The 23024-nt window shown below is 55.5% G+C and overlaps 3 protein-coding genes and 9 non-coding genes across 12 annotated transcripts; 5 read left to right on the top strand and 7 right to left on the bottom strand.

The window, feature by feature from the left end:
- The first annotated feature begins 1568 nt into the window (after window positions 1–1568).
- On the top strand, window positions 1569–2970 carry LOC117009788 (basic proline-rich protein-like). The gene is made up of 2 exons (XM_033084119.1): window positions 1569–1813; window positions 1902–2970. The coding sequence occupies exons 1-2, from the start codon at window positions 1569–1571 to the stop codon at window positions 2968–2970; spliced, it is 1314 nt and encodes a 437-aa protein (XP_032940010.1).
- A 1152-nt stretch (window positions 2971–4122) lies between these two features.
- Window positions 4123–4195, bottom strand: TRNAK-CUU. Its single transcript has one exon. It is a non-coding gene; the product is annotated as a tRNA-Lys (tRNA).
- Window positions 4196–4516: 321 nt separating this feature from the next.
- On the bottom strand, window positions 4517–4588 carry TRNAE-CUC. The gene has a single exon. It is a non-coding gene; the product is annotated as a tRNA-Glu (tRNA).
- Window positions 4589–5742: 1154 nt separating this feature from the next.
- Window positions 5743–5814, bottom strand: TRNAV-AAC. The gene has a single exon. It is a non-coding gene; the product is annotated as a tRNA-Val (tRNA).
- A 542-nt stretch (window positions 5815–6356) lies between these two features.
- On the bottom strand, window positions 6357–6428 carry TRNAV-CAC. Its single transcript has one exon. It is a non-coding gene; the product is annotated as a tRNA-Val (tRNA).
- A 683-nt stretch (window positions 6429–7111) lies between these two features.
- On the top strand, window positions 7112–7183 carry TRNAE-UUC. Its single transcript has one exon. It is a non-coding gene; the product is annotated as a tRNA-Glu (tRNA).
- A 378-nt stretch (window positions 7184–7561) lies between these two features.
- Window positions 7562–7633, bottom strand: TRNAV-CAC. The gene has a single exon. It is a non-coding gene; the product is annotated as a tRNA-Val (tRNA).
- A 364-nt stretch (window positions 7634–7997) lies between these two features.
- Window positions 7998–8070, top strand: TRNAK-CUU. The gene has a single exon. It is a non-coding gene; the product is annotated as a tRNA-Lys (tRNA).
- Window positions 8071–8573: 503 nt separating this feature from the next.
- TRNAL-CAA lies at window positions 8574–8678 on the top strand. The gene is made up of 2 exons: window positions 8574–8612; window positions 8633–8678. It is a non-coding gene; the product is annotated as a tRNA-Leu (tRNA).
- A 657-nt stretch (window positions 8679–9335) lies between these two features.
- Window positions 9336–9407, bottom strand: TRNAE-CUC. Its single transcript has one exon. It is a non-coding gene; the product is annotated as a tRNA-Glu (tRNA).
- Window positions 9408–10453: 1046 nt separating this feature from the next.
- LOC117009832 (E3 ubiquitin-protein ligase TRIM39-like) lies at window positions 10454–14672 on the bottom strand. Its single transcript, XM_033084207.1, is given in 7 exon segments — window positions 10454–10968; window positions 11277–11348; window positions 11351–11385; window positions 11980–12002; window positions 12692–12922; window positions 14018–14113; window positions 14268–14672. Coding segments are annotated over 7 exon segments (1371 nt in total). The 5' UTR covers window positions 14667–14672.
- A 2548-nt stretch (window positions 14673–17220) lies between these two features.
- On the top strand, window positions 17221–21872 carry LOC117009787 (E3 ubiquitin-protein ligase TRIM7-like). Its single transcript, XM_033084118.2, is given in 12 exon segments — window positions 17221–17610; window positions 17612–17650; window positions 17954–18049; window positions 18170–18400; window positions 18575–18597; window positions 18756–18871; window positions 19181–19210; window positions 20333–20340; window positions 20342–20411; window positions 20414–20602; window positions 21334–21597; window positions 21600–21872. Coding segments are annotated over 12 exon segments (1476 nt in total). The 5' UTR covers window positions 17221–17232; the 3' UTR covers window positions 21632–21872.
- Window positions 21873–23024: the final 1152 nt, after the last annotated feature.

Here is a 23024-nt window from a genome sequence, read left to right as displayed (position 1 = left end):
CCTGGACAAACACTGGGATGGACACCTGGACAAACAGACACCTGGACAAACAGACACCTGGACAAACGGACACCTGGACGGACACTGGGATGGACAGCTGGACAAATGGACACCTGGACAAACACCGGGATGGACAGCTGGACAAACACCGGGATGGACAGCTGGACAAATGGACACCTGGACAAACAGACAGCCGGACAAACAGGCACCTGGACAAACACTGGGATGGACAGCTGGACAAACACCGGGATGGACACCGGCGTGGACACCTGGACAAACAGACACCTGGACGGACACTGGGATGGACACCGGCATGGACACCTGGACAGACACTGGGATGGACACCTGGACAAACGGACACCTGGACGGACACTGGGATGGACATCCGGACACATGGACACCTGGATGGACACCGGGATGGACACCTGGACAAACGGACACCTGGATGGACACCAGGATGGACACTGGGATGGACAACTGGACAAACGGACACCTGGATGGACACTGGGATGGACACCTGGACAAACGGACACCTGGACGGACACTGGGATGGACATCCGGACACATGGACACCTGGATGGACACCGGGATGGACACCTGGACAAACGGACACCTGGACGGACACCGGGATGGACACTGAGATGGGCACCGGCATGGACACCTGGACAAACAGACACCTGGATGGACACTGGGATGGACACCTGGACAAATGGACACCTGGACAGACACGGGATGGACACCTGGACAAACGGACACCTGGACAAACGGACACCCGGATGGACACCGGGATGGACACCTGGACAAACACCGGGATGGACACCTGGACAAATGGACACCTGGATGGACACTGGGATGGACACCTGGACAAATGGACACCTGGACAGACACGGGATGGACACCTGGACGGACACCGGGATAGACACCTGGACAAACGGACACCTGGACAAACGGACACCCGGATGGACACCGGGATGGACACCGGGATGGACACCTGGACAAACACCGGGATGGACACCTGGACAAATGGACACCTGGACAAACAGACACCTGGACGGACATCAGCATGGACACCTGGACAAATGGACACCTGGACAAACACCGGGATGGACACCTGGACAAACAGACACCTGGACAAACGGACACCTGGACGGACACTGGGATGGACACCTGGACAAACAGACACTTGGACGGACACCGGGATGGACACTGGGACGGACACTGGGATGGACACCTGGACAGACAGACACCTGGACGGACACCGGGATGGACACCTGGACAAACGCACACCTGAACGAACACAGGATGGACACCTGGACAGACGGACACCTGGACAGACAGACACCTGGACGGACACCGGGATGGACACCTGGACAAACACCGGGATGGACACCTGGACAGACACCTGGACAAACAGACACCTGGACAGACAGACACCTGGACGGACACCATGTTGGATTGGTGTTTTTTTGTCTGTTACTTCGTGGGCGTTTTTAAACTACTAATAAAGGTAATTATTAAAAACCCCCCCTCGCGAGCCGCCCCCCCCCACGCGAGCTCCCCTCACCCCAATGCGAGCCCCCACCCGAGCTCCCCCCGCCAGCCACCCCCACCCCCACGCCAGCCCCCCCCACGCCAGCCCCCCCACCCGAGCCCCCCCTCCAGCCCCCACGCGAGCCCCCCTCCCACAGGCGAGCTCCTCCCCCACGCGAGCCCCCCCACCCGAGGCCCCCACCCGTGAGCGCCCCCCACGCGAGCCCCGCCCACCCGAGGCCCCACCCGTGAGCGCCCCCCACGCCAGCCCCCCCCTCCCCACGTGAGCCCCCCCGCCACGCGAGCCCCCCCCTACACGAGCCCCCCCCACCTCAATGCGAGCCCCGCCCACCCAACCCCCCCCACGCCAGCCCCCCCACGCCAGCCCCCCACCCGAGCCCCGCCCATCCCCCCGCGAGCCCCCCCACCTCGAGCCCAGCCCCACGCGAGCCCCGCCCACACGAGACCCTCCCACCCCCACGCCAGCCCCCCATCCGAGCCCCGCCCCCCACGCCAGCCCCCCCACGTGAGCCCCCGCCCACGCAAACCCCCACGCGAGCCCCCCCCGAGCCCCGCCCACCCGAGCCCCGCCCATCCCCCACCGAGCCCCCCCACCCGAGCCCCCCCCACACCAGCCTCCCCCACACGAGCCCACCCCCCCACGAGTCCACCCCCACACGAGACCCCCCCCCACCCCCACGCCAGCCCCACCACGTGAGCCCCGCCCACCCAACCCCCCCACGCCAGCCCCCCCACGCGAACCCCCCCCCCACAGGCGAGCTCCTCCCCCACGCCAGCCCCACCCCCACACGAGCCCCACCCCCACGCCAGCCCCACCCCCACACGAGCCCCACCCCCACGCGAGCCCCACCCACACGAGACCCCTCCACCCCCTCACCAGCCCCCCCCCTCGCGAGCCGCCCCCCCCACGCGCCAGCCCCCACACCCAACCCCCCCCACGTGAGCCCCGCCCACCCGAGGACCCCCCACGCGAGCCCCGCCCACCCAACCCCCGCCACGCGAGCCCCCTCGAGCCCCGCCCACCCGAGCCCCCCCCACCTCGAGACGCGCCCCCACGCCAGCCCCCCCCACCGAGCCCACCCCCACACGAGACCTCCCCGCCAGCCACCTCACGTGAGCCCCGCCCATCCGAGCCCCGCCCACCCGAGACCCCCCCACCCGAGCACCCCCACCTCGAGCCCCGCCCACCCGAGGCCCCCCCACGACAGCCCCCCCTCCCCACGCGACCCCCCCCCACGAGCCCACCCCCACACGAGACCCCTCCACCCCCACGCCAGCCCCCCCTCGCGAGCCGCCCCCCCCCACGCGATCCCCCTCCCCACGCGGGCCCCTCCCCCCACGCGAGCCCCCCCCCACGCAAGCCCCCCCCCCACGCCCCCCCCACACCAACCCCACCCACCCGTGTCCACCCACGAGTGACCATCCCACGCGGGTTTGCACCCGAAAGTTCTCCACGCATTTTACCCACGTGTGGTTTTCCAGGTGAGATTTTTCAAGCGTGTTTTTTTTTCCAGGCGTGTTTTTTCCAGGCGTGTTTTTTCCACGCGAGATTTTTCCACCCGAGTTTTCCACGCGAGTTTTTTCCACGCGAGTTTTCGACCCGAGTTTTTCCACGCGAGATTTTTCCACGCGAGTTTTCGACCCGAATTTTTCCACGCGAGATTTTTCCACGCGAGATTTTTCCACGCGAGTTTTTTCCACGCGAGTTTTTTCCACGCGAGATTTTTCCACGCGTGTTTTTCCACGCGTGTTTTTTCCACGCGAGGATTTTTCCACGCGAGTTTTTTCCACGCGTGGAAAATCCACGCGAGTTTTTCCACGCGAGTTTTTTCCACGCGAGTTTTTCCACGCGTGGAAAACCCACGCGAGTTTTTCCACGCGTGGAAAACCCACGCGAGTTTTTTCCACGCGAGATTTTTTTCACGCGTGGAAAACCCACGCGAGTTTTTTTCCCGCGAGATTTTTCCACGCGAGTTTTTTCCACGCGAGTTTTTCCACGCGAGTTTTTCCACGCAAGATGCCCCCACCCTCTCGCCAGCGCCCCCCACCCCTCCCCGCGCGAGCCCCCTCCACCCCCACGCGATCCCCCCCCCACGTGAGCCCCGCCCACCCGAGCCCCGCCCACCCGAGCCCCACCCACCCGAGCCCCACCCACGCGGGCCCCTCCCCTCACGTGAGCCCCGCCCACCCAACCCCCCCACGCGAGCCCCGCCCTCGAGCCCCACCCACCCGAGCCCCACCCACGCGAGCCCCGCCCTCGAGCCCCACCCACCCGAACCCCACCCACCCGAGCCCCACCCACGCGAGCCCCGCCCACCCGAGACCCACCCACGCGAGCCCCGCCCTCGAGCCCCGCCCACCCGAGCCCCGCCCACCCGAACCCCACCCACCCGAGCCCCCCCGAGCCCCACCCACCCCAGCCCACCCACCCGAGCCCCCCCAACCCGAGCCCCCCCCCTCCAAGCGTGGTGCGCCTTATAGTCGTGAAATTGCTGCAATTTAACATAAATATAAATAAAGAGCAAGACGGATGGGATTTTGGTAACGAGGGGAAAAAAGAAAAAAAACGCTCGCCCAACGTGGGGCTCGAACCCACGACCCTGAGATTAAGAGTCTCATGCTCTACCGACTGAGCTAGCCGGGCTGCTGGGTACTGATTCTGCGGCTCAGCTAAACCCGGATCCAACCGTAAATTCGGGAATTCCCGAGGATCAGCTCAAGCTCTACTGAAATTAAAACACTTTTAACTCTATTGTTAAAAAACTCATAACAACCCAAAGCATTGCTCCCTTTTAAAATTTTTTTTCCCTTTCTAAAATTATCATTATTATTCATTTTTCAACTTTTATTCCCTTTTTCAATGTTATCCATCCCTTTTTTCTCAAGCTATTTTTCTCTTTCCCTAATTGCCGTTGACAAATTATTTTAAAATAATCTATTTACGAATGATGGACAAAAATCTGTTTTCCCTGACCGGGAATCGAACCCGGGCCGCGGCGGTGAGAGCGCCGAATCCTAACCACTAGACCACCAGGGAGCTGATAAGCGTGGTTTATCGCCCAGAACACGACCTGGTCCAAAGGTTTTGGGGTAAATTCAGTGGGGAAAATATTTTGGGCTAAATTTAGTAAAAAGGGGGTCTCTGAGTATTGTCTCCGCTTTTTTTTCTTGCCCTCCAATGGGTAAAACCCGATTTAACCCGTCCCGACCCACCCTGGGCTCATCGCCCACGCTGGTTCCTCCTCAGGCACCCGGGAGCCCAGAAATCACCCCCAAAAATCCCTTTTTGCCCCCATCCGGGACACCCTGTCCCAAACTGCACTAGAACCGAGCAGTTTTCCCAATTTTCCGGAGGCTGGGCTCATCTCCGTGCTTTCCACGCAGAGGGAAAACACCCCAGAGTCCAGCGGCTCCCCCGTTTCGTGGGGGACAAAAAGCAGATTTTGGACATTCCGGCAGCGCCACAAACCCGGGAGGAGCCGTGGGTGACGCTGCTGGGAAGGGATCAGCCCACCCTTGGTTTCCACGAGGATTTGGGATCGTTTTACTGATTTTTCCCCATTTTTTTCCCTTCAAATCCGAGCTGTGGATAACGCGGAGCCAGCCTGGATCGGCCGGAGCAGAGGGAACAGGAGAAAGGGAGGATGAGGAGGAGGAATCCCAGCAGGAATTCCCGGCCCGGCGCTCCCAACGCCCGAATTTCTGCAATAATGGAAAACACGGAGCAGAAATTTGGCCGCTCTTCCAGGTCACGTCCCAAGAACAAACAGCCCCATCCCGGAGCAGGAACGCGTGACCGCCTCCTCCTCTCCCGTTCCACACAATACTTTTATTTTCCTGGGAGCTTTGGGGGTGAACGAACCCGAAATGTTTCGGGACGAGGGAGGGGAAGGCGTCGCTTTGTTTTCAGCTTTGGTTCTGAACGTTGCAAAGTTTTTTTTTATTTCCACCCCTTCCTCTCCGTCCTGACCGGGGATGGAAATTTGAATTATCGCTCCCTGCGCCGTTCATAATTCGGGTTGTTTGATGATTTCCCCTCTAGGAAGCAAACCCGAGAAATTATGGATATAAAGAAGGCCGGGAGGAAAATTTCTACCGCATCCTGGCAGCTCAGAACTCCCCAAAATAACCCCGAAATTAAACCCCAGATAGCAAGCGGTGGGAAAAGGAGCAAATTCCCCAAAAATTCGCTGTTTCTGCTGGTTTCGAACCAGGGACCTTTCGCGTGTTAGGCGAACGTGATAACCACTACACTACAGAAACCCACAAGTTCCCCAATATGAATGAGTTTTGGGCCAATTAACAAAAAAATTAACTTTCCCTTTTTTAGCAATGTTATCGACACCCCCTGGTCCTTCTTTTTCCCTCCTCGCTTGGAGGATTTGTCCCCCACACCCACCCGACCAGGGCCCCCCAAAACGCCCCGGTTTGGATCATGGGAGAAGGAATTCCCTGGTTAAAACCGCCCCAGACGCCCCAAAATACCAATTTCACGACTATAAGGCGCACCCTTTTGACTTAAATTTCCCCCCGGAACCGGAAGTGCGCCTTATAGCCCGGCACGCCTTATCTGATCCACAAAGTTGCGGAATGTTCTGGCTCCCGGGGGGTTGCGCCTTATAGTCCAGTGCGCCTTATGGTCGTGAAATTATTGCACCGGAGCTCACTCTTCAAGGTCGAAGTTCTTTCTCCAGTTGGTCAAACACGAGCTAAAACCACTCGGGATTGTCGGAGCGCCACAAAACCACCCGAGTCCTGTAAGGGTTTGGAAAAAATGGGGGAAAAAAACCCAAAAAATGAAGCGTTGTTTCTGCCGGTTTCGAACCGGGGACCTTTCGCGTGTGAGGCGAACGTGATAACCACTACACTACAGAAACGACGAGAATCGTGCAGTTTGCACCTTTTCTGGAACATCGGAAAACCAAATTCCCCCCGCGGATAACCCCGGGCCTGCGAGAAAAGCTCCGCTCACCTTCGGTTCCCTTCATCGCTCTCAATTCCCTCCCTCATCGCTTTCATTCCAGCCCCGGTTGTGCACAAAGAGGTGAAAAAAGAGAAAAAAAAATCAGGGAAATGCTCAAACCCCCACAAAACACCCCAAAATCGGTGGGATTCCGGGTAATCATGGACAGGCGACGTTTGGGGCAGCGGACAGGGGGGACATCAGGGATCCCGAGGTTAAAAATGATTATTTTTGAAGAATTCGGTACGTTTTTAGATTTTTTTTCCTGATTGGGTATTGAGCTCAGTGAAAGCGATGGATCCTCACCACTAGACCACCAGGGAGGATAATTTAAAATAAATCCTATTTATTTAAATTCATTTTGCTATTTTTATGAAATATTTTTTAACATTTTTATCGCTTTCCTGGTTTTGATTGATTCGTTTATTAACTTGAATTATTATTTTGAGGGGTATTTTAAAATAAATTTTGAATTCTCCATGATTTCTCATATTTTTGATTCTTTCCGAAGCGGGTCCTGGGGCTGATGGGAAGAGGCAATTTTTTGGGGGGGATGTCAAAAATCGCTGTGAATGGTAAATTTTGGGTTTTTCGCAGTCCCTGGTGGTCTAGTGGTCAGGATTCGGCGCTTTCACCGCTGCGGCCCGGGTTCGATTCCCGGTCAGGGAACAGCGGTGTCACCATTTTCCTAAAATTTAAGAAATTCCACAATTTCAGCCGGTCTCGGGTGGATTTGTTGAGGCAATCACATTCCCACACTTCCCCGGCTGTGAATTTTGGGAGATCGTTGTTCGCCCCACATCTCCTGGGGGAACACGGACACCTGGAGGGGCTTCTGCCCAAAAAGTTTTGGAAAATATTGATGGGTAAACTAAATAAACCCGGTTCTGGGTTAAAAACACGGATTTTTAACAGCACCAGGTAAAGCAGTAAAAAATAAAGAGTTTGGTGCTAAAAATACGAAAAATACGATTTTTTTTTTTTTGGCCAGCATCACCATGACGGAAATTTGAGAAATAGTGAGACAAAAAAATTAAGTTTCCAGGCTGTTTCTGCCGGTTTCGAACCGGGGACCTTTCGCGTGTGAGGCGAACGTGATAACCACTACACTACAGAAACCCGCCGCGCTTCCAGTCCCGCCCCTCCCCGCCTCAAAACCCAGAAATAAAAATAAAAATAAAATTTAAAACAACAACAAATAAACCCAAATAAAGCGCCTTTCCCGCAGCACCTCGCGGAATTCCCGCCGATCATCCCTGGACGGGATTTATCGGGATCAAGGGCGGGGCTTGATCGCCGAGACCGAGTTGGGGGAATTTCCAAAATTTCGGGGAGAGTTTTTTCCCCGGGGTTTTTGCACCTCTAAAACTCTGTCTGCGGAGGGATTCCCGGGGGACGGGGCGGAGCTGCCACAGTTTTTATTTTTATTTTATTTTATATTAAATTTTGCCAATGTCGGGACTGTAAATACCGAATTTCGATAGCCCGGCTAGCTCAGTCGGTAGAGCATGAGACTCTTAATCTCAGGGTCGTGGGTTCGAGCCCCACGTTGGGCGGTTGCTTTTTGTTTTCCTCTTTTCCTTACCTAAATCCAATCTTCGTTCTTTATTTATATTTTTACTATTTTAAATTATTTTATTTCAAAATTATTATTCTTCCCTTATCATCCCCTATTCTTTATTATTCCTTTTAAAATTATTATTCCATTTTATATTATTTCATACTTCCTAAAGTCCTTTCTGAAATTATTATTCTTTTTCTAAATCCTTTTTACTTTGGCGAATTATTGTCCCTATTTAAAATAAAATAGATACAATCGTACAAATTGTCATCATCATCGTTCCTTTTAAAAATTATTATTATTACTATTATTATTATTTTAAAATATTATTATTTTCCGTGAGAACGATCATCCCTTTTAGAAATCGTTATTCCATCCTGAAATTCTTTTTTCCCTCAGCCATTGTGCCATTTAACATTATTATTTCTTTTTACTTTAACAACCATTCAAACTTATTTTAAGTCCCCGATTTCGCCCGTTTTGCCCCCAATTCTCGCCGTCAGGATGGCCGAGTGGTCTAAGGGCGCCAGACTCAAGGATTCACCTTCCCTCGGGAATTCTGGTCTCCTCATGGAGGCGTGGGTTCAAATCCCACTCCTGACAGCGTTGGCTTTTTAAAAAATTATTTTTAAATTGCCCCTCTTTTCCTGCTGTACTTTCCCTCCTTCAAATTATTTTATTCCTTCATAAATTATTATTTCCGTTTGTAAATTGTTGCTTCCTTTAAAAATCATTGTTCCCCTTTTCAAAGCATTAATCACTTCCTAAAAAATTTTTTTTCCTTCCTAAAATTACTATTCCTTTTCCAATTACCTTTCCCTTTTTTAAAACCTTCATCCCCTTTTTAAAAAATTATTTCGGCTCCCAAATTATTGCTCCTTTATTAAAACCTTTCCCCTTTTCCATATTACTCTTCTTTCAAAAAATCTTGCTCCCTGAAAATAATCCTAATGCACAACGAACCCCTCAATAATCGCCATTATTTAATTATTCGACTGCAATTATTTTAGCAAGGCTGGCAAGCGCCTTTCATATCAACGTAATGGAAAAAAAAAATGCAATTAGCGTTATTGGTGGATTATTTATTTATAAATTTACTGCGGCAATAAAAGATCGATCCGGGGCGGGTGGAAGGGGAGGTTTTGTGGGAGGGAGAGGCACAAAAAGAGGAGAAGAAAGGTGTTTGGGTGGTTAGGAGATGTTAAAAATTAATCTATTTTTTTGTAAAAAAAGGGTTTTTAGAGAAAAGAAAGTAACTCATTCCCTGACCGGGAATCGAACCCGGGCCGCGGCGGTGAGAGCGCCGAATCCTAACCACTAGACCACCAGGGAGGTTGTGACTGCACCCCCCGAGCAGCTCATTTGGGCAGGGATGAGCTCAGGGACACCCCATGGATTTCAGGCTGTGACCCCAAATGGATCCCGGGACTTGATCCCGGTGCGCCCCAGAATGTGATCCCGATCCGGGCACGTCCTGGAGAATGATCCCAGAACTGTGGGACACGATCCCAATAAACTTCAGGATGTGATCCCAATAAACCTCAGGACGTGACCCCAACAAACCCCAGGGTCTCACCTCAATAAATCCCCAGGACACGATCCCAAAAAACCCCAGGACACGACCCCAATGAACCCCCAGAGATGATCCCAATAAATCCCAGGGTCCGACCTTGATGAACCCCAGGATTTTACCCCAATAAACCCCAGGACACAATCCCAATAAACTCCAGGACATGATCCCAAAAAAACCCAGGGTCTGACCCCAATAAACCCCAGAATCTGACCCCGATGAACCCCTGGATCTGATCCTGATGAACCCCAGAATCTGACCCCAATAAACCCCAGGGTCTGACCCCAATGAACCCCAGGACACGATCCAAATAAACCCCAAGGTCTGACCCCAATAAACCCCAGGGTCAGACCCCGATGAACCCCTGGATCTGACCCTGATGGACCCCAGGATTTGACCCCAACAAACCCCCAGAGATGATCCAAATAAACCCCAGGATCTGACCCCAATAAACCCCAAGGTCTGATCCCCATGACCCCAGGATTTGACCCCAATAAACCCCAGGGTCTGACCCCAATGAACCCCAAGAATTGACCCCGAAGAACCCCTGGATCTGACCCTGATGGACCCCAGGATTTGATCCCCATGGACTCCAGCTGTCCAGGCCCCAGGAAATGCCTCAGGTGGCCCCAGACTGCTCTGACTGCCCCAATTATTCCCATTCTTTACCCAATTTCCCTTTATTTCCCCTCTCACCCTCCCCCTCACCACCCTGGCACAGAATCCCTGAACCAACCACGGCTCCACACCAGCAGAAATAAGGGAGAAAGGGGAAATTCCCACCCCAAACCGGGGTGAGGGGCCCAGCTCAGGGGCACAGCGTGAACTGGCAGCCCCTGCCCAGGCAGAGCAGGGGCAGCAGCCGCTCCCCGCCGAAGGACGCGGGAGGGTACGCGAACATCGGCGCCTCCCTGCGCGGGTCGAAGAACGCCACGCGCCCGGCCTCGTAGTCCAGGTAGACCCCGACCACCTCGGGGGCCTCGGGCAGCGCGATGGGGACAGCCGGCGACGTGAGCGCCTGGCACTGGCTGCCGCACTGCCCCACGGCCCAGATCCCCACCTCGGGCCGGACGCTGATCCGGCCTTTCCTGGGCACCGACTCCTTGGCCACCCCGACGGCCCAGGCGGCGCCGTGGGCCACGTGCACCTCCCAGTAGTGGCGGCCGGAGGCGAAGCCCTGCCGGCCCAGCACGCAGCGCGAGGAGTCGAAGCGTTTGGGGTGCTCGGGGACGGTCCGGCGGGTGTCCTCCCAGCGGACGCGCTTCCCGTCCTCGGACAGGGCGAGCCGGGGGTGCGCCGTGTCGGGGTCCAGCGTCAGGCTCACTGCGGAGGGAGGGGATGGGCACGACTGGGGATCGCCCCTCCGGAGGTTTGGGGTTGGGTTCGTCACGTTTTCCCCAGTTTGGGATGCTCAGGGAGGGTTTGGTGCCCATGGGAGGGATTGGGAGAGTGGAAAAACCAACAAAGGGAATTTGGGAATTTGGCTGGGAGCAAAACTGAGGCCGAGAACTGCAGGGAGTGCCTCTCTTTCCTCTCTGAAGTTGAATATCTGAGATTTTCACCCTCGAGGGGCCATTTCCAAAAGTGACGCTGACCCAGCACTCCCACCCCTTTCCCTGGTCCCTCCGTACCCTGGAATTTCTGCAGCATCTCTTTGAGGGTGACGTTTTTCTGGGGCGGCTCCGTGGGTTCCGGCTCTGGGGAGTCTCCACCGGCTCTGGGTCACTCTGTTTCTCCAGCCTGGAGAGGAGGAGAAGATTTCCCCCACAGAAATATGGAACTCTGGGACTGGAGAGGTTTGAAAGGCCCCTCCCAACCCAAACCATCCCAAGCTCCCACGATTTTGTAATTCCATTCCTCTTGGGGCTTGGGAGGATTTTGGGATCTGCTCCCCATCAAGGAGCTCCTGGAGAACATTTGCTGACCCAGCCACGGCTGAGGAGTCTCTGGGGGTGAGGATTTTCTCCCAGTGGAAATCAGGGAGCAAAATTGACTTTCCCTGTCCACTTCCCCCCTTCCCACCTCCCAATCCCAGGGGAACACGAGCAGGTCTGCTCAAGGGGGGAGGATTCCCTCAGAATTTAACACTTCCAGCTGTTGGCTCCCTGTTTGTGACAGGCTGAGAGGGAAAAGCTCGTCCCTCCAGGAACAGGGAGGTTTCCGTGGATCAGAGCAGCTGCAGCAGAGCTGGAGGAACCTTCACCCCCCAGTACCCGACCCTGGCCTCCAGCACCCAAACTGGTGTCCCAGTTGCGTCCCTGGTCACAGATTACTGGGGCTTTGGACCCACCAGCCATGGGGACAAAGGACGAGAATGAGGCAGGAGCCACAAACCTGCTGAGGATTTCTCTGCTGTCCTGTGGGGAGAGACAGAGACACGGCTCAGAGCGGAGCCAGCCCGGGGAGGACCACCAGGGAGGGCTCTGGGGTGGCCCTGGGGCGCTGCTGGGCCTGCAGGAGGGATTCTGGATCTGCGGGAATTCGGGTGAGCTCATGGCAACCTCGATGAGCAGTTGGCTTATCGGCATCATCCCCCCGGGCAGGATGGGTGTGACGGCTGCTAATGAACCCCTCTGCTAATTTGGATGGATGACTCTTGGAATGTTTGGGTGTTTGAATGTTTGGGTGTTTGATTATCTAGACATTTGAATGCTTGGATTCTTTGGAATTTGGTTATTTAATTACCAAACCAGGGGGTGGGCTCGGATGGGGACTTTGGTGGCGACCTTGAGACCGGGGGAGCTCCGGTGGTTTCCTGCTGTGGTTTGGGGCTGTTCACCTGGGCAGGGGAGCCCCAGCGGCCAGTGGACAGCTGGGATGACTTTGTGGGCACTGAAGGGAATAATTTAGGGGGTGAAAAGGGTTTTTAAAGGATTTTTTATATGCCCAGGTTGGACGGGGTTGGAGAAGTGTGGCCTGGTGGGAGGTTGGGGTCCCTGTTGGGGTCTAGGTGCTCTGTGAGCCCCTTCCCACCCAAGCCGTGCTCCTGGGACCTGTTTAGGATTGATTTCGGCCCGGTGGCCCCACAGGTGGCCCGAGGTCTCACCTGCAGGAGCTCCCAGGGCGGCTGCTGGCACTTGTCCTCCAGCTCCTGGATCTGCTGGCCCAGCGAGGAGATCTGCTCCGAGAGCCTGCTGATGCTCTGCTCCTGCCTCCGCACGATCTCGCGGTCCAGCTCCGCCAGCCGGCCCAGCAGGAGCCGCTCCTGCCCCGCCAGGAGCTGCTGCAGCTCCCGGAGCTGGGAGCGGACCCGCTGCCGCTCCGCATCCACCCGCTCCTGCAACGGGACGGGCGTGAGGGAAACCCCGGAGGGGATTGAAGGGGGTTTGTCACCGCCAGAAATTCCGGGGGTCTCGCAAAGCCTGGGGAGAACCGAGTCTTTATTTTATTTTATTTTATTTTATTTTATTTTATTTTATTTTATTTTATTTTATTTTATTTTATTTTATTTTACTTTATTTTATTTTATTTTATTTTTTTATTTTTTTATTTATTTTATTTTATTTTACTTTATTTTATTTTATTTTACTTTATTTTATTTTACTTTACTTTATTTTATTTTATTTTCTTTATTTTATTTTATTTTACTTTACTTTACTTTATTTTATTTTATTTTTATTTATTTTATTTTATTTTATTTTATTTTTCTTTATTTTATTTTATTTTATTTTTCTTTATTTTATTTTATTTTATTTTATTTTATTCTATTTTATTTTATTTTATTTTACTTTACTTTATTTTATTTTATTTTTCTTTATTTTATTTTACTTTACTTTACTTTACTTTATTTTATTTTTCTTTATTTTATTTTACTTTATTTTATTTTATTTTACTTTACTTTACTTTATTTTATTTTATTTTATTTTATTTTTCTTTATTTTATTTTATTTTATTTTACTTTATTTTATTTTTCTTTATTTTATTTTACTTTACTTTACTTTATTTTATTTTATTTTTCTTAATTTTATTTTATTTTATTTTATTTTATTTTATTTTATTTTATTTTATTTTATTTTAATTGTTTTTGCCAATTCTCAGTGGGGATTGCTGGCGAAGCATTTTCCCACGGACCGCAAACTTTGCACCCAAAAGGCTCCAGACCTTTGGACGAGGGAAGACGCAAAACAAACCCATAAACAGATTAGTCGGTGACACAGAGCAGGGAAAGCGCAAACGAGGCGAAAAGGATCTGGGGGAAGGATTAATGGGAGAATCTGGGAATGTGCCCCCTTGCGAGCACGGGGAGGGAGGCAAAGATCCAAACAACGCGGCAAAACCCAGGTTTAGGCTGGACCCTGAGGAGTTCTTCCCCTGACACACCCGGGCAGCCCCCGCGCCCATCCCCACGAGGGACAAGGCGATGGTCACTCACCAGCAAGTCCAGGCTTTTCCCTTCCTCCGCCGCTTTCAGCCGCAGCATCTTCTCCCTCCTGTCCCTGAGGATCCGCGCGTGAGCCTGGAGCTTCTCCTGGGCGGGGGGAAGCACCGGGTGGGCGCCGCTCCCTCCATCCCTCCGGGACACGGAGAACACGGGAAGGGAGGCGCGGCAACCCAGACCTCGGCAAGGAAAACTCCCTCACCTTTCCTCCCTCCTCCTCCTCCTCCTCCCGCACCCCTCGCACCTTGTGCTCCTGCGCCGCCTCCTCGATGGGCACGGCGGCGTGGAGCCGGTGCGGCGGCTCCTGGCGGCACCGGCGGCACACGGGGCTCTGCTCCTCCTCGCAGAACAGCTTCAGCGCCTCGCCGTGCCGCGGGCACCGCCGCCCCGCCGCCGCCACCCCCAGGCTGAGCCGCTGCGCGATGCGGATGATCGCCGCCAGCTCCCGGTTGGGCCGGAGGCTCCGCTCCGGGGCCGCGTCCCGGCAGCGCGGGCACGGGAAGCTGTCCCGGGAGCTCGCCCAGCAGCGCTCGATGCAGCCCCGGCAGAAGTTGTGGCCGCAGTGGATGGACACCGGGTCCTGGAAGAGGCCGAGGCACAGCGAGCAGGAGGCTTCGGCGCGGAGCGTCCCGGGCTGGGCCATGGCCGGGCCGGAACCGGGACCGGAACCGGGACCGGAGCCGGGACCGGGGCGGTTTCGCTTCCCCCGCGGCCGCTCCGCTTCCTGCAGGTGCCTCGGGCCGAGAGCGAGAGCAGAGCGGATTCGCTGCTGAGACGAGCCGGGGCTGGCACCGGGTGTGGCACGGGGTTGTTCAGCACCGGCTCTAATCCCGGTTTAGCACCGACTTGTTTAGCACCGGGTCTAATACCGGGTTTAGCACCGACTTGTTTAGCACCGGCTCTAATACCAGGTTCTTTGGTACCAGGCTCTGATACCGGCTTTAGCACCGGCTCTAACACAGGGTTTAGCACCGGCTCTAATACCGGGTTTAGCACCGGGTTTAATACCGGGTTTGGCACCGGGTTGTTTGGTACCAGCTCTAATTCCTGGTTTAGCACCGGCTCTGATACCGGGTTTAGCACCAGCTCTAATCCCGGGTTTAGCACCGGCTCTAACACCGGGTTCGGTACCGGCTCTAATACCGGCTTTAGCACCAGCTCTAATTCCGAATTTGGCACCGGTTCTTTGGTACCGACTCTAATACCGGGTTTGACACCGGCTCTAACACCGGGTTTAGCACCGGCTCTAATTCCGGATTTGGCACCGGGTCCTTTGGTACCGGCTCTGATACCGGCTTTAGCACCGGCTCTAATCCCGGGTTTAGCACCGGATTTAATACCGGGTTTGACACCAGCACTAATACCGGGTTTAGCACGGGGTTTAATACGGGGTTGACACCGAACCGGACAGAGACACAGAATTCCCCCTCCCACCAGGCTCGCAGCGGATTGGAAGGAGCTTAAATGGAAATTAAACTTCCCCTTCATCGCTTGCCGGCTTGGCTGGGATCCACCGCTCCCCTTTCACTCCCTTCTCTCCCAAAAATCACCCGCGGAAGGCGAGACCCTTAGGGTTTGAATCCGAAGCCAACCTGGTTTCACTGCTTTCAATTTATTTATTTTAAATGCATTAATTAATAAATTTAATTTACGTGCGCATTGAATTCATTGATTGACTTCTCGTTCATTAATTGAGGGGAGCGGCCACGGGGACGGAGCTCGGAGCAATTCTCGACCCGTCCTTCACTGCTCCTTCCACAATTCATAATTCCCGATGAATTCCCGAATTCCCGGCTCCAACACCACCCCCCCGTATGAACAAACACTTTATTAAAAAACACTTTTATTGTTCTTTTCACTTCTCCTTTTACACAGGAAATCGTTTCTCTCACGGGTCGGGGCTGAGCCGCTGACCACAGAATTTCCTATTTTAACTTTCCTTTTCTTCCGAGAGCCCCCTGGACCCCCCGGAGCCCTTCGCGTGCGGAACACACCGGAACTCGCTGAGGCTTTTTTTTATTTTTACTTTTTTTTTTTTTGAGGAAATCTGAAATCTGAAATCTGTCCAAAACTCACCCGCCGTTAATTCTGTGCGGGAGTTTTTTGGGGTTCAGGGTTTTCCGGTGCTCGGAACACTCAGACTGAAACCTGGGGGGCGGCTTCGTGATCAAAACACCTTTTTTTCTTTTTTTCTTTTTCCTTTTTTGGTTAATCTGGGGCTAAGGTTGATTCATCAGGGGGTGAGAGGCGCGGAGAGCTGGGATGGATCAAGGCCCCTTTTCCAAGCGATTTCCCGTGAATTCTGGCTCAAGAGGGAGATGGAGACTCGAGTTTAACAGAAAAGAAGAGATTTGTTCAATGCCAGAGGAAAAGAAAAATAAAATTGTAATCCAAGGTTTTCCTGGATGATTTTGTTCAGGTGCTTCCAGGTACAAGTAGGGCTGGGGGAAAAAATACATCAATAAAATTTTCTTTAAATCTAAATTTAGATTTTAAAAAAGATTCAAAATTTTTTAAAAATAGGAATTAAAAAATATATAAAAATAATAAGAAATATATTTTTTAAATCCGCATTTTAAGAAATCTAGATCAATTTTAAAAATCTATATTAAAATAATCTAAATAAGTAACATTTTAACACCTAAATTTAGGCCAGGAAGAGGGCCGGGTTTTGCCGCTCTTGCTTTCAAGGCATCAGCCAGATAAAAAAATTATTTGGGCTGGCAAACACGCCCCGATTGGCCAGGCGGGAGCGGGGTCCCATTTCGGAACCGCTCGGGGGTTCGGCATCACCCGAGGGGTTCGGCATCACCCGGGGGGGTTCGGCACCGCTCGGGGGTTCGGCACCACCCGAGGGTTCGGTCCTGGAGGATCTCCCGGTCCCCCGCTCGGGGGTTCGGCACCGCTCGGGGGGGTTCGGTATCACTCGAGGGTTCGACACCACCCGAGGGTTCGGTCCGGGAGGATCTCCCGTCCCCCGCCCGAGTTTCGGCACCGCTCAGGGGTTCGGTACCGCCGTGGAGGATCCCCCGGTCCCCCGCTCGGGTTTCGGTACCACCCTGGGGTTCGGCACCGCTCGAGGGTTCGGCACCACCCGAGGGTTCGGTACCGCCCTGGAGGATCCCCGGTCCCCCACCCACCCCACCAGCTCCGCCTTCCCCGCCGCGGGTGGAAAATGAAAGCGGCGGCCGCGCATCCCCCGCGGCTCCATGGACGCGCTCCCGGCCGAGGCCTCCTGCCCCATCTGCCTGGAATTCTTCCGGGACCCCGTGTCCATCCACTGCGGCCACCACTTCTGCCGGGCGTGCATCGAGCGCTGCTGGGAGTGGCCCACGGACCGGTTCGCCTGCCCGCGGTGCCGGGACACGGCCCCGCAGCGGAGCCTCCGACCCAGCCCGGAGCTGGCGCGGGTGCTGGAGATCGCCCGGCGGCTGAGCCGAGGGGAAGCGCTGGGGGGCGATGAGGAGGAGGAGGAGGAGGGTGAGGAAGGATGCCGGAGGCACCGGGAGCCGCTGGAGGTTTTCTGCCGGCAGGACGGAGCTCTGCTGTGCGCGATCTGCCGCGAGTCCCGGGCGCACCGCGCCCACGACCGTGCTCCCGCTGCCGGAGGCCGCCCGGGAATTCAAGGTACGGGCCGGGATTTGCCATCCCGGGCTGGGCCAGCTCGGATTTCACCCTGGTTTGCCCCCGGGTTTGCCCCCAGCCCGTCCCAGGGGGACAGGACGCGCTCCGCTGCTTCTGCTCTCTCTGTTCTGCAGAAATCAGAGCCGTCCTCATTCATCCTTCATCCTCCTCCCTTCGCCCAGCTCCAGCCAATCCCTAAACCAGCAGGAATGTTTTCCTGGAGAGGGAGGAGAAGCGGAGCTGCCGGTTTGGAGCCGTCCCAACCTCCAGAGAAAAAAAACGCGGTTTCATTTTTCGCCCCCTCAGGAGCAAATCCAGGCTCGGCTGCAAACCCTGAAGGACGACAGAGACAAACTCCTCGAGTTCCGGGAGGCTGAAATGAGGAGAAACTGGGAGTTTTTGGTAAATGCTTCGGAGCGGAGCGCTGCGGGATGGGTTTAGAGGGGGGACATCGTCCTTGGGGCGGGGGTCTCTGTCCAGGGAGGGGCACCCAGCTCCGCTCCCGCCTGTCCCGCCCCGCAGGAGAAGACCGAAGCCGAGCGGCAGAGAATCCTGTCGCACTTCCAGGGGCTGCGCCTGGCCCTGGAGGAGCTGTCCCGTCACCTCCTGGCCCGCCTGGGGCGCCTGGAGGGCGACATCGCCACGGTCCAGGACGAAAACGTGACGGGCCTGACCCAGGAGATCTCCCGGCTGGACGCCCGGGTCCAGGAGCTGGAGGAAAAGTGCGAGCAACCTGCCAGGACCTTCCTGCAGGTGAGGAGGGGTCGCGGCAGGGGGAACTCGGGGGTCTCCGGGGGTCCCTTCGGTCCAAACCCAGCCCGGTGCGGTTTTCCCGCTGGTTGGACTCGATGGGCCTGGAAAATCTGCTCCGGAGAGAGCGTTCCCAAAATTGTGGGTGATTCCCAAAGTCCCTTCTCGCCCCTGCAGGACATCAGCGGCACCTTGAGCAGGTACGGGCGCGATTTCCTCATTGAGAGAGCGAATTTTCGGTTTTGTGGCCAAACCCCCGAAGGATGGAGGGGCCTGGCCCCATCCCCAAAGGCTCCTCAGCGCACGGAGAACTCCTGGGGTCCCTCTTCCTCAACCTCTCCCTCCCGTCCTGCTCCAGCCTCGGAAAGGAAAAGCTCCAGCTGCCCCCGTCTCCTCTTCCAGAGCTGGAAAAGAAAATTCACCGCTTCAGGGAGGAAAATATTCTCCTGGAGGAGACGCTGAGGAGCTTCCAAGGTATTGGGAGCAGGCTGGGGGGAGAAAAAATTAATTTAAATTGTTTTATTATATATAAAAATTGTATTTATTTTATGTTTATTACATAATTATTATGTTTATTCCACAATTACTATGCGTAGTGCGGTCACTAATTAACTTCATTTACTCAGAGCACGTGCTGTATTTTATTACAGTTGTTTTAATTGTAATTAATATTTTTTTTGCAATCCCGTTTTATCCCAATTCCCTTCGCAGCCTCCCGCATTCCCGTTCCCTCATCCCTGAATTTTGCATCATCCTCCTCTCCCTTCTCCCCTTTTTTTTCAGACACGCTGGTGTTCGAGCTGCCCGAGAAAAGTGAGTCGGGGGGGGGGGGGTGGGGGGGGACCCCCGAATTGAGGGGAAAAAAACGGGCGGGGAGGATGAGGAGGGGAGGATGAGGAGGGGATGAAGGAGGGGGATGAAGGAGAGGGATGAGGGGAGGATGAGAGAGGATGATGAAGGGAGGATGAGGAGGGATGAAGGCGGGACGAGAAGGGATGAAGGAGGGATGAAGGGAGGATGATGAAGGGAGGATGATGAAGGAGGGATGAAGGAGGATGACGAAGGGAGGATGATGAAGGGAGGATGATGAAGGGAGGATGATGAAGGGAGGATGAAGGGAGGATGAAGGAGGGGGATGAAGGGAGGATGATGAAGGGAGAATGATGAGGGAGGATGAAGGGAGGATGATGAAGGAGGGATGAAGGGAGGGATGATGAAGGAGGGATGAGGAGGATTGAAGGGAGGATGATGAAGGGAGGATGATGAAGGGAGGATGATGAAGGAGGGATGAAGGGAGGATGATGAAGGGAGGATGATGAGGGAGGATGATGAAGGAGGGATGAAGGGAGGATGAAGGCAAGATGATGAAGGGAGGATGAAGGAGGATGATGAAGGGAGGATGATGAAGGAGGGATGAAGGAGGGGGATGAAGGAGGATGATGAGCGAGGATGATGAAGGGAGGATGATGAAGGGAGGGATGAAGGGAGGGATGAAGGGAGGATGATGAAGGGAGGGTGATGAGGGAGGGTGATGAAGGGAGGATGATGAAGGGAGGATGATGAAGGAGGGATGAAGGAGGATGATGAAGGGATGATGATGAAGGGAGGATGAAGAAGGGAGGATGAAGGAGGGATGAAGGAGGGGGATGAAGGAGGGGGATGAAGGGAGGATGATGAAGGGAGGATGATGAAGGGAGGGATGAAGGGAGGACGAAGGGAGAATGAAGGGAGGATGATGAAGGAGGGGAATGAAGGGAGGATGACGAAGGGAGGATGATGAAGGAGGGATGAGGAGGGGGATGAAGGAGGATGATGAAGGGAGGATGACGAGGAGGATGAGGGAGGGGATGAAGGGAGGATGATGAAGGGAGGATGATGAAGGGAGGATGATGAAGGGAAGATGAAGGCGGGATCCATGGAATCCCCCCCCCGCAGTGACGGTCCACCCTGGACCCCAGCACGGCTCATCCCCAGCTCCTCGTGGCGCCCGACGGCAGCAGCGTCAGCTGGGAAAGCGCCGGGACCCTCCCGGAACCGGAGCCGAACCCGCAGCGGGACCCGGACCCGGCACCGACCCCTCCGTGCTGGGCCGCGAGGGCGTCACCGCCGGGAGGCGCTGCTGGGACGTGCGGGTGACCCCCGAGGGGTCCTGGGCCCTGGGGGTGGCCACGGAGACCCCCGGGAGTGGGGGTGAGACCCTCGGGAGTGGGGGTGAGACCCCCAGGATCGCCGAGATCGGGGCTGAGACCCCCGGGATCGGGGCTGAGACCCCCGGGATCGGGGCAGAGACCCGCGGGATCGGGGATGAGACCCCCAAGAATGGAGCAGGGACCCCCGGGATCGGGGATGAGACCCCGAGATCCTCGGGATCGGGGCTGAGATCCCCGGGATCGCCGGGATCGGGGCTGAGACCCCCGGGATCGGGGATGAGACCCCCGAGAATGGAGCAAGGACCCCCTGGATCGGGGATGAGACCCTCGGGATCCCCGGGAGCGGGGCTGAGACCCCCGGGATCCCCGGGATCGGGGCTGAGACCCTCGGGAATGGAGCAGGGACCCCCTGGATCGGGGATGAGACCCCCGAGATCCCCGGATCGGGACAGAGATCCCCAGGATCGGGGCAGAGACCCCCGGGAGCGGGACAGGGATCCCTGGGATCGGGGCTGAGACCCCCGAGATCCTCGGGATCGGGGCTGAGACCCCCCGGGATCGCCGGGATCGGGACAGGGACCCCCGGGATCGGGGCAGAGACCCCCGGGAGCGGGACAGGGACCCCCGGGATGGGGACAGGGACCCCCGGGATCGGGACAGGGACCCCCGGGAGCGGGACAGGGACCCCCGGGATGGGGACAGGGACCCCCGGGATCGGGACAGGGAACCCCGGGATGGAGACAGGGACCCCCGGGAGCGGGACGGGGACCCCCGGGAGCGGGACAGGGACCCCCGGGATGGGGACAGGGACCCCCGGGAGCGCCGAGTGGGATCTCTGGTCCATGGGGCTCTGCCAGGGCCAGTTCTGGGCTCTCACCTCGCTGGAGCGCATCCCGCTGTTCCCGGTGCGGGCTCCCGGCAGGGTGCGGGTGGCGCTGGACTACGAGAGGGGCCAGGTGGCTTTTTTCGATGCCGACCAGAGGAGCCTGATCTTCGCCTTCCCGGCGGCCTCGTTCAAGGGCCGCAGCGTCCGGCCCTGGTTCCTGGTGTGGGCGAGGGCTCCCGGCTCACGCTGTGCCCCTGAGCGCCCCAAATCCCCGGGGTTTTCACCCATTCCCGGAGTTCCGGGGACTCCACTCCCTCGGGGTCGCTGTCCCGAGTTGTCACCCCCAAATCTGGGGGCTCAAAACGGAGCCGGGTCTGTCCCACCCCGTCCTAACCCTAACCCAACCCCTTTTCTCTCCTCTCCTCTGATTTCGGATGAAGCAAAAACCCAACACTGACGAGTTTTAACTTCTTCTGTTTCGTCTTTGCTGCTCCTGGATGTCGGGACCGAGCTGGGATTTTGTTTAATTAAATTCCATTTGTTTAATTAAACCCCAATTTGTTTAAATAAATCCCATTTTGTTTCATTAAACCCCAGAACACCAGGGACATTTCTCAGAGACAATTTTCAGGGACGTTTCTCAGGGACACAGGGACACCGGGGACATTTTCTTAGGGACACAGGGACATTTCTCAGGGACATTTCAGGGGCACAGGACATCGGGGACATTTCTCATGGACATTTCAGGGGCACGGGACACCGGGGACAATTCTCAGGGACATTTCACAGGGGCACGGGACACCAGGGACATTTCTCAGGGACAATTCTCAGGGACATTTCTCAGGGACATTTTAGGGGCACAGGGACATCTCTCAGGGACATTTCTCGGGGGCACAGGACACCAGGGACAATTCTCAGGGACATTTCAGGGGCACAGGACACCAGGGACATTTCTCAGGGACAATTTTCAGGGGCACAGAACACAGGGGACACTTCTTAGGGGCACAGGGACATTTCTCAGGGACATTTCAGGGTCACAGGGACATTTCTCAGGGACACGGGACACCAGGGACAATTTTCAGGGCACAGGGACATTTCTCAGGGACATTTCAGGGGCACAGGGACATTTCTCAGGGACAATTTTCAGGGACACGGGACACCGGGGAGATTTTTCAGGGACACGGGACACCAAGGACAATTCTCAGGGGCACAGGGACACTTCTCAGTGACATTTGAGGGTCTCAGGGACATTTCTCAGGGACATTTCTCAGCGGCACGGGACACCAGGGACAATTTTCTGGGGCACAGAACACCAGGGACATCTCTCAGGGACATTTCAGGGGCACAGAATATCGGGGACATTTCTTAGGGACATTTCTCAGGGGCACAGGGACATTTCTCAGGGACATGGGACACTGGGGACATCTGTCAGGGACAATTTAGGGGCACAGGACACCGGGGAGATTTCTCAGGGACATTTCTCAGGGACATTTCAGGGGTACAGAACACCAGGGACATTTCTCAGGGGCATTTCTCAGGGGCACAGGACACCAAGGACATCTCTCAGGGACATTTCTCAGGGACATTTCAGGGGCACAGAACACTGGGGACAATTCTCAGGAGCACGGGACATCGAGGACATTTCTCAGGG

Source organism: Catharus ustulatus, chromosome 36 (genome assembly GCF_009819885.2).
Source record: "Catharus ustulatus isolate bCatUst1 chromosome 36, bCatUst1.pri.v2, whole genome shotgun sequence".
In the NCBI taxonomy this organism is placed as follows: Eukaryota; Metazoa; Chordata; class Aves; order Passeriformes; family Turdidae; genus Catharus; species Catharus ustulatus.
The sequence above is the reverse complement of the archived record's forward strand: the minus strand, read 5'-3'. Positions and strand labels throughout refer to the sequence as shown.

Bases quoted from the DNA above. Each gene is read 5' to 3' on its own strand.
- LOC117009788 (XM_033084119.1), top strand. From the start codon at position 1,569: ATGCGAGCCCCCACCCGAGCTCCCCCCGCCAGCCACCCCCACCCCCAC. The intron at 1,814-1,901 runs GTGAGCCCCCCC...CCCCCACGCCAG, and splicing joins GCCAGCCCCCCCCTCCCCAC to CCCCCCCACGCCAGCCCCCC.